Here is a 13,555-nt window from a genome sequence, read left to right as displayed (position 1 = left end):
CTAAAATGTAATCATCTGAATTGAAAAAGTCATTTGAGGTCAGTTTTCTGGGGACCAAAGAAGTAAACTACTGAAGATCTTCTAAAAATAAATACACTAAAATGGGGTCAACAAGCTTTTTCCATAAAGGTCCAGAAAGGAAGTATTTTGGGTTTTGTAAGCCGTATGGTCTTCATCACAACTATTCAACTCTGTCATTGTAGTATCACAGCATTGTAACAGCTATAGACAATATGTAAATGAGTAAGTGTGGTTGTGTTCTGATAAAACTTTATTTACAAAACAATGTGGCCAACTCCTACACAAAAATATAGATCCTCTGTTATAACAACGTTTATATGCAAGGATGACATGAGAAATGTCACTCTAAATGGCTATTCTCCGACAATAATTTCTTTTTAGTTAAGAGGGTACAGTATCACCTGCATTTAGAAAATAAAAACCTGGGCTTCCCTGGTGGCGCAGTGGTTGAGAATCTGCCTGCCAATGCAGGGGACACGGGTTCGAGCCCTGGTCTGGGAAGATCCCACATGCCGCGGAGCAACTGGGCCCGTGAGCCACAACTACTGAGCCTGCGCGTCTGGAGCCTGTGCTCCACAACAAGAGAGGCCCGCGCACCGCGATGAAGAGTGGCCCCCCTCTTGCTGCAACTAGAGAAAGCCCTCGCACAGAAACAAAGACCCAACACAGCCAAAAAAAGAAAAAATCAATCAATAAATAAAAAATTAAAAAGGGGTATATTTATAAAAAAACAAAAAATAAAATAAAAAATAAAAACCTATGTCCAGGCTTCCCTGGTGGTGCAGTGGTTAAGAATCCGCCTGCCAATGCAGGAGACATGGGTTCGAGCCCTGGTCTGGGAAGATCCCACATGCCGCAGAGCAACTAAGCCCATGTGCCACAACTACTGAGCCTGTGCTCTAGAGCCCTTGAGCCACAACTACTGAGCCGCATGCCACAACTACTGAAGCCTGCGCACCTAGAGCCCATGCTCCGCAACAAGAGAAGCCACCGCAATGACAAACCCGCGCAATGCAACGAAGAGTAGCCCCCAGTTGCCACAACTAGAGAAAGCCAGCACGCAGCAATGAAGACCCAACGCAGCCAAAGTTAAATAAATAAATTTTTTAAAATGCTTAAAAAAACCAACAAAACCTATGTTCACTAAATAATGTTATGTTTTGAAAGGAAAACTGACCTCTATATAACCTCTATGACCAGAGAGTAAAAAGCCTGGGGGTCGGGGGGAGAGGGAGGGAGCCGGAGGAGTGTAGGCGAAGCAAGGTGAATGAATGTTAACCTATAATTTGTATGCTCAGAACTACTTGCCAAAGCTAATAGTTAACATACAGAGTATATACGACACATTTGTGCCCTCAAGAAGCTCATAACATAGTTAAAAGAGCAAACTTATTTTTTCCCTCTGCATTTCAAAACCCTCAACATTAAGGGCACATCAGATTATAAGAACATTTTTTAAAAGATACTCACAACCTAGGCTTTAAAATAAAGACATAGGGCTTCCCTGGTGGCGCAGTGGTTGCGATGAAGAGTGGCCCCCACTTGCCGCAACTAGAGAAAGCCCTCGCAAAGAAACGAAGACCCAACACAGCCATAAATAAAAATAATAATAATAATAATAAAATAAAATAAAGACATATTTTTAATGGAGACTTACATTTTTATAAACAGAAAGAGAAAAGACTTCATAAAATCATATTACATCCAGAATTCTATATTCTATTTCTTTCTTTTTTTTTTTTCTATATCAATTCAGCATTCCTATCAGTAACTACAGCTCACTGCAGGGGCACAGCCTCCTGAAAGGACTTGTCAAGACCTTGTTTGGAATGGTGGCGCTGAAATGGAAAAATCCCTAGGTGGTTCTGATCCCTCTACTTGCTTCCTCCCCCCCACTCCAATCCCCACGCCAAGAAACCCTACTGTGTATCATAATCTTCTCTCAAAATACACAAAGGCAGATTTCTCCATTGGCAAAGCAGAATCCTGAATCATAAAATATACTGAAAGTAATAAATTTTTGTGCCTTCCTTCAAGGTAGGCTCTATCATCAAAAGGTTAAGTTTGTGTAATGAGAAAAAAATTCCCAAGTCTGCAAGAATTAAGAAGAAAACCACACCTTTATCCCCAGGTCTGTCATTAATCAGAAAAGTAAAGTCATTTCAACTAGGAATAAATTCCTAGCAAAAATATTAAGTATTTAAAGTGGGAAAATACATAATGCATAAATTTATTATAATTTTAGGCCTACTCCCAAACATTCTTTTTTTAATCTGACTGAATTTACAACTAGTTCCTTTTTAAAATTATATACCTATCCAGAAGATTGCTCTAAATTAATTTTTCAGGAGAAAATCTGATTAATTCTACCACTTAAAAGCAGAAAAATAAATCACAGTACATCACTAGAGTGAAGGAAATCAAAGACTAAAATAGAAGACCCTAAAGAAAAAAAATATATATATATATGCACACTGTAATTGGCAATCACTACAGACAAGAGGAATTTTAAGTTCAACATCAAAAATGAGAGACTCCTCAAGGTGAACGCTTAGGTGGGATTTATTTTTTCTTTGTTGTTTTCTTTTTTTACCATGAGCATGTAATTTATAATTTTTAAAAGTTTTATAACTGAAAGACAATGTTCACATATAGGAAAAAAAGTACTCTTCACCAGGAAGTACATTTAAGATTTTCTCATTAGAAGAAATACGAGGGACTCCATTAGCTTAAGCCACCAGATATGGTATACAAATGAATGCATGCAGTTATGTCCCAATAGAACTTTACAAACACAAGCAGTGGTGCAGCCCTCAGACAGTAGTTTGCCAAACTCCTGCTTAAAACAGCCCTGTTTTTAAACCAATATTAGATTATTTAAGATTACAGATACATAAGAGATAAACTATCTACATACAATTATTCCACTCCATCAAGCCTTTTCTACCTTCAGTGAAAAATGCCACAAGCAGCAGTGGTCAAAACTGCTGACAGGAAAGGAAAGAAAGGTCACTGTGTTAACCAAACCTGTCCCTGAAACAATCACTTAACTTAGATCAATCATTCAACTCAGGATACATGGTCTCCTGGCCTCAAAGACTAGTAAGAAGACAACACATGCATACAAACAACTGCTACTAATTAGGCTGGCTTACTACCACAGCATGATAGAAATAACCACGAACATCTGCAAAATGTTTCATGGTTTAACATGTTTCCATATGTTTCTTAAGAGAGTCTCATAACCCTGTGAAGTACAGAAAGCACTTGGTATCATTCTCATTTTACACAAAGCTCAAAAGCAGTAGAGCTAGGATTTGAACCTCCGATACTACCACATTACACCTCTTCAGTGCAGCTTTCTGCTAGGAGCTGACAACAGAGGTGGAGGCATTTAGACTGAGCCTCAAAGAATGAGCAGGATTTTGATAGGTGAAGAGCCCGTAGCATTCCAAGGAAACAACATACACAGAAGTCTAGAAGCAGGGAAATACTATGCATGTGAAGGGAATGCTGGGTTGGTTCAAGAAAGGCAGGCAAGGGAAATACAGCTAGAAAGATGGGTTGAAAGCATAGGGAGAGCTTTAAGTAGCTGACAATGACTGTACATGACCCTATAGGCAATGAGAAATCAGATGGTTTGGAGATAGAAGGAAGAAAACATAATGAAGCTCTTACCATGTGTTTGAACAAAAGAACTGCCTCATATTCAAGGATGTTAAGTTATGAGGTAGTGTTATAGGGAGATTAGACTTTCATAAGTGCTCTGCAGGACTGGATAGATGGGTCCAAAAGAAAGGAAAGTAGTAGCAGGCTATCTCTGTAGTTTCAATGTCTGAATTGATGGTTCCTACAGGTACCCTATAGTATCCCACCCCCAAAAGTTAAACCAGTGTCTGAAATTACCTTAAATTTTCCTACATTTTATCCAGAACTTACCGAATCTTCTGGAGGTCTCTGGATTTTTCCCCAATCCACAGAAGGTCCCTTTTCTTGCAAAAATCTATGAAATAGCTTCCGAAATCCATCAAGGTCTTTTTTAGTGTGCTATGAGAATAGAAGTTGTTGTTATAACTAGCAGAATGCTTAATATTTAATAAAAACAGACATATATTGTACATTTAAAATACCTTTCAGTGAAATTCTTATACCTTTAAAACATGGAGTAGAGCAGAGACTTTTTTTACACCCCAATTTAAAACTAAAGAGGAAAAAAAGCTAATAGGAACCACACTTAAAGGAATACAAGTAATCTCCCCATCTCCCACCCGTATCATGTAATCTGAACACCATTTGGCCTGTGGGAATTCCAACTGGTTCTCTACATTTACTCACCAATGTATTTCTCTACTTCTTTTAAGTGACAATTAATCTTCACCAAAAGAACAAGAAGGAGCAAAAAACAGCTAACCTCAAAACATTAAGTATAAATTGAAATTTGAAAATGAAAAGGATAATCTATTGATTTATAAGTAGAAAAGTAAACACCTGCCTATTCTGGGAAACCTCTATCATAGCTGTCAGAGTAGCACAGTTCTGTTAGAACTGGCTCTTTGGAAAAGGCATGCAGGATATAAGGTTGATCAATTAACTTCTCACAATTTTAACTGAACAATGGTATCCATTTTTCCATCCAATGATACCAAAACACAGATCACATAAATTGTAATTTTGTTCTGACTCTTTCAAACTTTAGAAACTTACCAGAATTTAAAAAATAAAAAAGACAATGGTTTTATAATGGGTAAATATTGAAAATCCTTAATTATTGAGCAATCCTAATTTTTCAAATATATCACTACATCTTGTGCTTATTTCAGGCTAGATGATCAGTAGCAGCAATAGCAACTCAGTATGTAGATGGATGAAAGCAAAAACAGTATAGGGTCCTTACTTCAAACTCATGTGGTGGTGCTGTGGTGAGTATCTTTTCTAGTTCCTTCTTCACAGATAATTCTAGTTCTTGTCGAATGACTTCTTGGAACTGAGAAGCGCCATCTTGAGACATTGCTTTGCTGAGATCTTAAAACAAAAATATAAAAACCACAGACTGAGAACTCAGACAACCATTCAAAACAGCTGGTAAACCACAACCAATTTATTTCTGGTGTGCCAGCAAATGAAAAGGGCTCAATCTTCTGGTCCCATCAACCTCCAGGAGGATTTTAGCATTGTCAACTAGTTATGACTCAATAATCATATGCACTCAAATTTGACTGTTTGATACATCTATATGCTTTACAGGTGTATCTAAAATACTAAACACTTTTGGGGAGATGAAGCAGGTGGAAGTAAAAGGATTAATCTTCATTTGAGCATATAGTTCCATCTCCGCTGATGTTTCCGTCCTAGCTGTAAAAGCTGGAAAAAAATGAGAACACCTGGAATAACATTAATAAGGGCATATTTTATAGAACCTGTCCTTATGGAACTGCTGCCTCATAAGAGAACTGAAGGGTTTGGTAATTGAAGCCAAACTAACTCCTTCCTCCTCCAGGACAGATGAAAAATTTAAGGAATCCTTTCCATTTTAGAAGGGGAGCCACTCTAGTTCATATTCCTCCCTAAAGAAGAACCCCTTGAGAGATACTGGCTATTCCAAAGTGCCTCTACTTTCCTGGCATCAAAATTTTCATTTTAAAAGGAGAAGGGCACAGGGCTGCCTCCCTGTTTCTGGTTCCTAATTTCAGCCAAACTTTTCAATGCTCATGTGTGTTGGACAAGACTATCAGGACTTCTGGCATAGCTGGGCACCTCTGTGACAGATGGATCTCACTAAAGGTGACAGAAATGCCCGTTAGATGAAAACAAACAAAGAAAAACGCAGAAAAAGAAAACATCCCAGGCCCAAGTACCTTAGGAGAAAAATGCCAACAAGGTTGTTTCATATACTTCATTATCTAGACAGAAATTACCCTGTCTACTTCTTATAAAATAAGGAACAATCGGATTATTGTTCACCCCCCCTTATCCTCAATACCTAACTCAATCTTATTTTATAAATGTATTTTTGAAGCTTATGTTCAAACATTTCTTTTGATAGATAGTTAGTTCTACAAATGTTAGTTAATTTAGCAAAACCATATTTCAATATAGCTAAAAACACTCCCACATACCATAAATTCCTTCATTTATTATCTGGGCAGAAGGAAGCATATAGACAGAATTAAAGGCAACATAATCAATATTTTAAAGATAGTTTTGAGAGCAGAAATTAGTAAATTACTATTAAAAATTAGTAAATATGTAATTCCTGAGGTAATTTAATGTAGACAGCCTTTCCCAAACACCGAAAAATGTTAACAAATTAGATATTTATCATAGCTCTTCAAAAAAAAAAAGTACATACACAATTTCCAACACATTAAAATAAAAAAAAATACAAGGGAATTTGGTGAAAGCACACAATCCAATCCTAAAATAGTGTTTTCTAACTGTGCTTTTCTTAAAGGCTTAAGTTTATGGACTACAGTAAAACTACCAAAATGACCCACACTGTAGTTCATAAATAACTTCTTTGTGAGCTAAGAAACATCATAAGAAACACACACCTGTATGTTCCATAAACATAAAGATATGTTTCAACTAGTAAGTAGCAATTTGATTATAATATGTAAAAAATGATGATAATGGATGAACACGTTAGCATAACTTTTTTTTTTTGCACATAAAGGGTTTACTTTAAATGTTTTAAGGATAGGAGTTACATAATTATAAAAATTACAGAATTAACAGACATATTGTTTATACTTATAAATGCAGAGAACAGGTAACTGTCTACACATTTTATGAAATAAAATTAAAAGTAAAAATGAATTCAAGCTTGAAAGTTGAGGTCATTTACCTAATTTTAAAATGCAAACACGAAGACCTCTGAACTATATACATTCATTCAAACTGCACTAATGATGGAAAACACAAAAAGCACAGCATTCCCAAGGAACCACAGACATTTCGACCATAATTATTTTCTGTTATAATAATTGTTCCTATTTTGTCTTTGGAGAGCTTTTTTTTTTTTTTTTAAGACAATCACCTTAAGAATGTTTTTAGACAGTACAATCTGTGACAATCAAAAAACAGTCTTCTAATGGGTCCACAGCATTCAGAGGTTCAAGCCCAATGCACTTCGGGGTTTGGCACTACTATCATTACTATGACAGGGAATTAAAAACTCCTACAGAACATTTTAAACTAGAGTTAATGTGACATCAACCATACATGTCATCCTTTGACTGACTTAGTTGTAATTTAAAGTTTGTCACACGTTAAGTCCCCCACCAACTCCCATATTAATGTTTAAGAATTGATTTGGAAGAAAAATCTACTAAATATAAAACCTCTAAAGAACACATATATCATTTGATTCTGTGTCACAGACTGATTAAAATAGATCAAAAGTAACTATACAACAATTTTAAAAGTAAGTTTTTTGTTAGACTCAAAAACATCTACAAGACTTGCTGTTTTGTTGTTGAAGTCAGATCCTGAAGGCCAGCATGCACAGTCACATTCCTACAAATAGTGATGGAAACATTTAACTTACTTTATATTCTGGGCAAATAACAAATGTGAGATAAAATTAAATGTAACTACAAAGTTTAAAAATAACTGCAGTAGCTGTTTGAGACATGAGAACAGCCCAGGGGAAAAAAAAAAACAACAACAAAACACCAAACTTTAGAGACTCCCTCTGCAGAACAACAACCTATCAATGTATGTGATTTAAGGTCAAAACACACAGAACCCATATTACTATCCTCCCTTCCAAGCCTAGCAAAGAAAGGTTAGTTGAAAGACTCACATTTAATACTACATGGTATCTTTGCCAGCTGCAGCAGGTCCAATCTTCAGACACAGATTCAAAAAAACTCAGACATAGATTCAAAAAGCCCAGACACAGATTAAAACTCGAGTTGTGACAGGGACTTCCTTGGTGGTGCAGTGGTTAAGAATCCGCCTGCCAATGCAGGGGACTCGGGTTCCAGCCCTGGTCCGGGGAGATCCCACATGCCGCGGAGCAACTAAGCCCGTGTGCCACAACTACTGAGCCTGTGCTCTAGAGCCCGCGAGCCACAACTACTGAGCCCTCACGCCTAGAGCCCGTGCTGCGCAACAAGAGAAGCCACCGCAATGAGAAGCCCGCGCACCTCAACAAAGAGTAGCCCCCTCTCGCAGCAACTAGAGAAAACCCGCGCAGCAACGAAGGCCCAACGCAGCCAAAAATAAATAAATAAATTAAAAAAAAAAAAAAAAAACTCGAGTTGTGACAAATATCCCTAACTTTGATTGGTTTGATGTAGCACCAAATGCAAATGAAGAACAATTTGTATTCCTTCTACCCCTCTACAAATCTGAACAGCTTTTACAACAAAGAACGTTATAAGCCTACTACCTCTTCCACCTCATTCCACTGCTGTTTCCTTCCCCTTCCCCTGGGCAAAGTGCTACTATGAAGTTCTGATTTTAAGTGATTAAAGAATAAGTAAGGGCTTTTAAGGAATAAAGAATTTTCAATCTTAAGCACCTGGCACAGACTAGGAAGCATGGAGCTAGAAACCATTTCCCTTTGCAGTGACCTCTTTTATCCATCCTGAATTTTTTAAGAAAGGTCTGGAATTTCTGGTAGGAAAAGAAGTATAGAACTCAGAAGCTTTCTTGGACTTAACATTCTCAGGTTACACTTCTGGCAATGGCAGCTGTGTTTCTAGTGGAAGGTCAATTAAAGAATCCACTGAATAATGCAAGCTTTCTAACCTCCTAAGATGTTTTGTACCACCTCACTTCCTAGCAATAGAGAATTGATCCCCCTCCACTTTAGACAGAGAGAGCGTTTTAGGAATCAAACATTTCATTACCTCAGTCATAAATCAAAACATTTTTAGACACGAGACGGAGCAATTAATCTACCCTCAACATTTTACAGATGAGGAAACTGAGGGTGAAAAGTTAAATGACCTACCCAAGGTCACAGAGCAGGCTAATGCTGGAAGCAAAGCCAATTTATTCTGAGCCCAATTCCACCACAGTGAGGTAGAAACATCCTGCTCATTTTTTCCCTCCTAGTCTGGCTCTCTTTAATCTTTGGCACAAAATTCCCAAATAACACTCTCCTCTGAAAGCATGTCTATCAGAATGTCTTCTTATGCCCAGTGAACAGACAGGAAACTCCCTACCACATGAAACTGGGTTTACTATAATTGTCTTAGTTGACTTAATGACAATTTAGTAAATTGGGGATAGAACAAGCAGTAGCTTTTTTAAAGCTTATTCCGTACCTCAATTTCCTAATTCTTTCCTGTTTACGAGAACTAAGATTTCAACATCATCAACTTTCCCCTATCCAACTGGAGCCAAAAAAGGGGGGAGGGGAAGAGAAGAGGAGGAGGAAAGGAACAGAATTGAGAAGTAGGAGACATTCAATCTAGCAAGTGATTGTTTTCGTTTCTTAATTCAGGTATTTCATTTTATCCATTTCAGCAACTAAGAAGTATACATAATACCCTTCCCTGACATCCTGATACTGGCAAACAAAACAACTTCACATTCCAAGGCAGAAAGCTAGCTTCACAAGGAGCAGGCCAGAGATAACACCTACAGCAACTAAGAAGGTGAGGAGCCCTCTCTCCCAGGCCACCTCCCACCACTCGTTAGATCTGATTAGTCCCAACCTTCCTTGGAAACCCACAATGAAAGGTACCCAAAGTCACAGAATTGGCAAGCTCACTTAATCTTAAACCAGGAAATGACTTGTGAGCCAAATAAGTATGAAACTCTAAGAACGTAGTGGCAACTGGAAATATCCATGAATAAAGCCGAGGACATATGCTGACTAGACTTATGACTTATTAAAGCTAACCAGCCTCTCCCGGACTCTTACTGCAGTCCTTTAAACTCAGTTGTTTGCGAATATTCCTCTAGAAAAGCTCTTATTCTTTGGATTCAGCTACCCAGTATTATCCTACATCTTCTCCTACCTCTCTAACCATGCCTCAGTTTCCATAACTGGCTCCTTCTTTCTTCTCCTACTCCCTGGGTTTCCTAAGATTCTGTCCTCAGACCATTTTCCCCCTCAATTATTCCCTTATCGATCTCCTTACTGATAACTCCCAAATACATGCCTCTCATCCTGATCTTTTTTTCCTGAGCTCCAGGCTCACATTCCCTACTGCCTTCTAGACCTTTTGCACCTGGATACCCAGCTGGGTACCTCAAGCTCAACATGTCCAAAACAAAACTCATCATCTAAACTAAATTCATCTCCCTGCCTCCACCCCTCCTGCCCCGGCACCCCATGGCATTAACATTCTCCTAGTCACTCCGAGGTGACCTAGAAATCTCAGTCACAGTTGGCTCTTCCCTCCTTTCCCCTCACATTACATCCAATCCAATACCAAACTTCCTAACTGAATTGCCACCATTCCATTCATTGCTTTCCATTCCCACTACTGCTACTTTAATTTCACTCTCCTGGTCATGATGACAACAGCTTTCTAACTAGTCTACCCATCTGTCACTCTAATCTGGTGGTACCAGGCAGAATGAATTCATTCCCTTAAACTGCAACTCTAATCATGTCACTTCTCCATTTGATGGGATTTTCATTTGATGGGAAAGAAATACAAATTCCTTAGCCAGGCATACCTTAAAAGCCAAGCTGAAGTACTTTTCTGAGTAGCCAAAGCTAAAGAAAGTGCTTAAGCAGAGTGCCTAAAGGCTCCAAGTTCCTGTCTCAATAGTACTTCTAAAACTTTATGCATACAGATCACCTGGAGGGCTTGTTAAAACACGGATTCCTGGGCAAGCTCCCAGAGATTCTGCCTCTGGGTCTGGAGTGAGGAGAATATGCATTTCAAATAAATGAATGCAGCCAGTATTGCCTTGAGTAGCTCTGATATAGACTCTACTCCATTTATTTGAACATGTTTGTATCAGCCATGCACATCAATCATCTTCCTACCCCATTGCTATTCTGGTCATCTATTCTCTGCCCCAAGGCCTTCAGAAATGGCACCAGGCCCAGACTGGTCTAAAGCCTTCCCAGGGATTGGTTTAAATGTGAACCATAAAATGATTCTGGCCAGTAAGCAACAAAGATATAGTTTGCAAAGGACGTTGGATAAAGGCGTCCCTCACTGAAAAAAGAGACACCTGAGAAAACATAGTACCTTTTCCATCCCTGGCCACAATGAGTATGTGTCCACCCCTCACCTTCAGTTTCTTCTGCAATTTAGTGACTTTGAAGAAAGCTGACCCAAGAACGAGACAAATATACTTAAGAGAAGGAAGAAAAGACTGATGCAGTCTTTGCATGGAATCAACCAACCCTGGAACATCATACTTCAAGATTCATGTGATATAAGTCCCTCATTTTTTAAGCCAACTGAGTTGGTATTTTTCTGCTCTATGAAATTAAAACCATCCTATTATAAGACTGTTCCAAAACACATATCTCAAGTGTAATTCAAAAATTTTAGAGAAGGGTAGGCAGAAATGAGGAGAGAAAAATAGAAATTAAAGGCCCAGTTGTGAATTCCAAAGTCATGAGAATCATCCCAACACCCGGGAAACTCCCTGATCCCTCAGCCCCCAAGAGCTCAAACTCTGTGAGTTGAATAGCATCTGCTATTGGAGGTGGCATTCCTAGTGTTCTAGGTGGTGGCTTCTGAACGTTCAAAGAGGCCTTCCTTTCTACCACAACTCAAGCTACGTGGAGGTTTTAATCTGCGCTGTATCAGACACATATCAAATACCCCCAAAACTTTAATTCTTTGCTGAGATGTCTGTCTGTATCACCTTAAGGGCACAAGCCATATAGTGTTATTCAACTTTTTTTCCTACACCTACCTCAACACCTGGCACAGTACAGGCACCTGATAATGTATACTGGAGATCAAGACTTAACTTCTCATATTAGTGGTTTGAACAGCCAGTAATATATTATTTGTGTGTTCAATTTAAATGTAATCTCTTCCTAGAAATCTTTCTAAACTAAGCACGGTTGCCCATTACATGCTCATATGGTAGATCCTTGAACCACCCCTTTATGACATCATACTTTCTAAAATTTATTCAATGTATATCTTACCCAACAATATCCAAGAATATATTGTATCTACTTTGTTCACAACTGTATACCCAATGTATTCATAAAACAGAACTTGAAACACAGTAGATACTCAAGTAATGTTTATTAAATTAATGAGTAAGAGCCTATTATGATACTGCAATGTGCTGGGTATAAAGAAGGTAGAGTCCTGTCCAGTGGAGGTAGTACCCGGTAAGGCCAAAGAGAAAGTGTTCAAGAGCTATGATTTCCAGTCATGGAGAAGCAGGGCTAAGAAAAGTATGGGCTGTGTATTGAGTACCTGAAGTACCTAAGGCTTCTCAAGCAAAGGCTGATTTAACAGTCAAGTATCAGGGATGTGGCCAAAGAAATTCCAAACTTGTAGGCAGTTTAGACAAAATGACCTCTAAATTTCCTTTCAATCTTTATTACTGTGTATAAATGTCACCATAATGTTTTCACTAACTTTAGTGATTAAACAAAATTGGGCAATTTATATATTCAAATTTAGCTTCATTTAGGAAAAACACAGAAAAATAAAGTCCGTGTCATTCAATCATAAAGAAAAATTGATTAGTTGGTCTTATACAATTTTATATGATCTTTCAGTATTAAAGTTAATATTATTTTAGCTTATAAACTATAGTATGACTGTTTACATTTACATAGATTTTTAAATGACTCAGCCATGTACATCCTAACACTTGCATGGGTCACAGCCATATGAATGCTTAATAAATGATTTTTGATTAACAAAAATTAAAAGGTACCAGGCTTTTGAGAACTGTTCCAGCACCGAACATGCAGAGCTACTTGATAATCAAGATTTTTGCTAATCATGCATTGCTTGCTTAAAAAAATTTTTTAACTGTTAGAATTTATACATAAACCAGACTTCTCATTAATAATTAAGATTAACCTTGCTCTCATACAACAGAGTAGCTCTTAAAACAAAAACAACAACAACAAAAACCCAAAAAACAGAAAATATCACTTCTGGAAAACAGAACATTCAGGAGAGATGTGCCAACTAGTTAAATAATATCACTCTGCAACAAGTTTAATGGATGGTAAGGGGCCTATCACACCCATTTCCCATTTGTTGAGAGGAGAGAAAAGGGATACAACATAAAATCACCATCAAGGACCAAAAAATGATTTGACAGGCCTGCTGTGTAATTTGATACATGTGCATTTAGATAAAATTTTTAACCTTGGAAAGGCTTTAAGGTCAGTGAGTCTAATTCCCTTATCTTGGAGATGAAACAGAGCCTAGAGATGCTGACTTGCCTAAGGTCACAGTGGCAGCCACGCAAGAATCCCAACCCTGCTGCATGGCACCCTGCCTCTCCTTCCTGGAGGAAGTTCTCCCTTTCTCTGTTACAGTGCATTATGTGGTTTACCACCTCCAGGCTGTATGCCACCAAATCTGAATGAAAACTGCAAAAACCCTAATACGTCTATCAA

The 13,555-nt window shown here is 38.0% G+C and overlaps 1 protein-coding gene across 4 annotated transcripts in view; it reads right to left on the bottom strand.

The window, feature by feature from the left end:
• Positions 1-13,555, bottom strand: part of UGP2 (UDP-glucose pyrophosphorylase 2) — a 61,656-nt gene that overhangs the window by 40,399 nt on the left and 7,702 nt on the right. For all 4 annotated transcript variants that reach the window (XM_068565183.1, XM_068565184.1, XM_068565182.1 and 1 more), the window contains exons 2-3: positions 4,916-5,043; positions 3,961-4,068 (exon numbers count right to left, since the gene is read on the bottom strand). In XM_068565183.1, coding sequence (XP_068421284.1) covers positions 3,961-4,068; positions 4,916-5,029 — 222 coding nt within the window. In that variant the 5' untranslated portion in view covers positions 5,030-5,043. The remainder of the gene's footprint in view (positions 1-3,960; positions 4,069-4,915; positions 5,044-13,555) is intronic.

Source organism: Eschrichtius robustus, chromosome 15, assembly GCF_028021215.1.
Source record: "Eschrichtius robustus isolate mEscRob2 chromosome 15, mEscRob2.pri, whole genome shotgun sequence".
Lineage (NCBI taxonomy): Eukaryota > Metazoa > Chordata > Mammalia > Artiodactyla > Eschrichtiidae > Eschrichtius > Eschrichtius robustus.
This window is presented reverse-complemented; position numbering and strand designations above follow the sequence as displayed.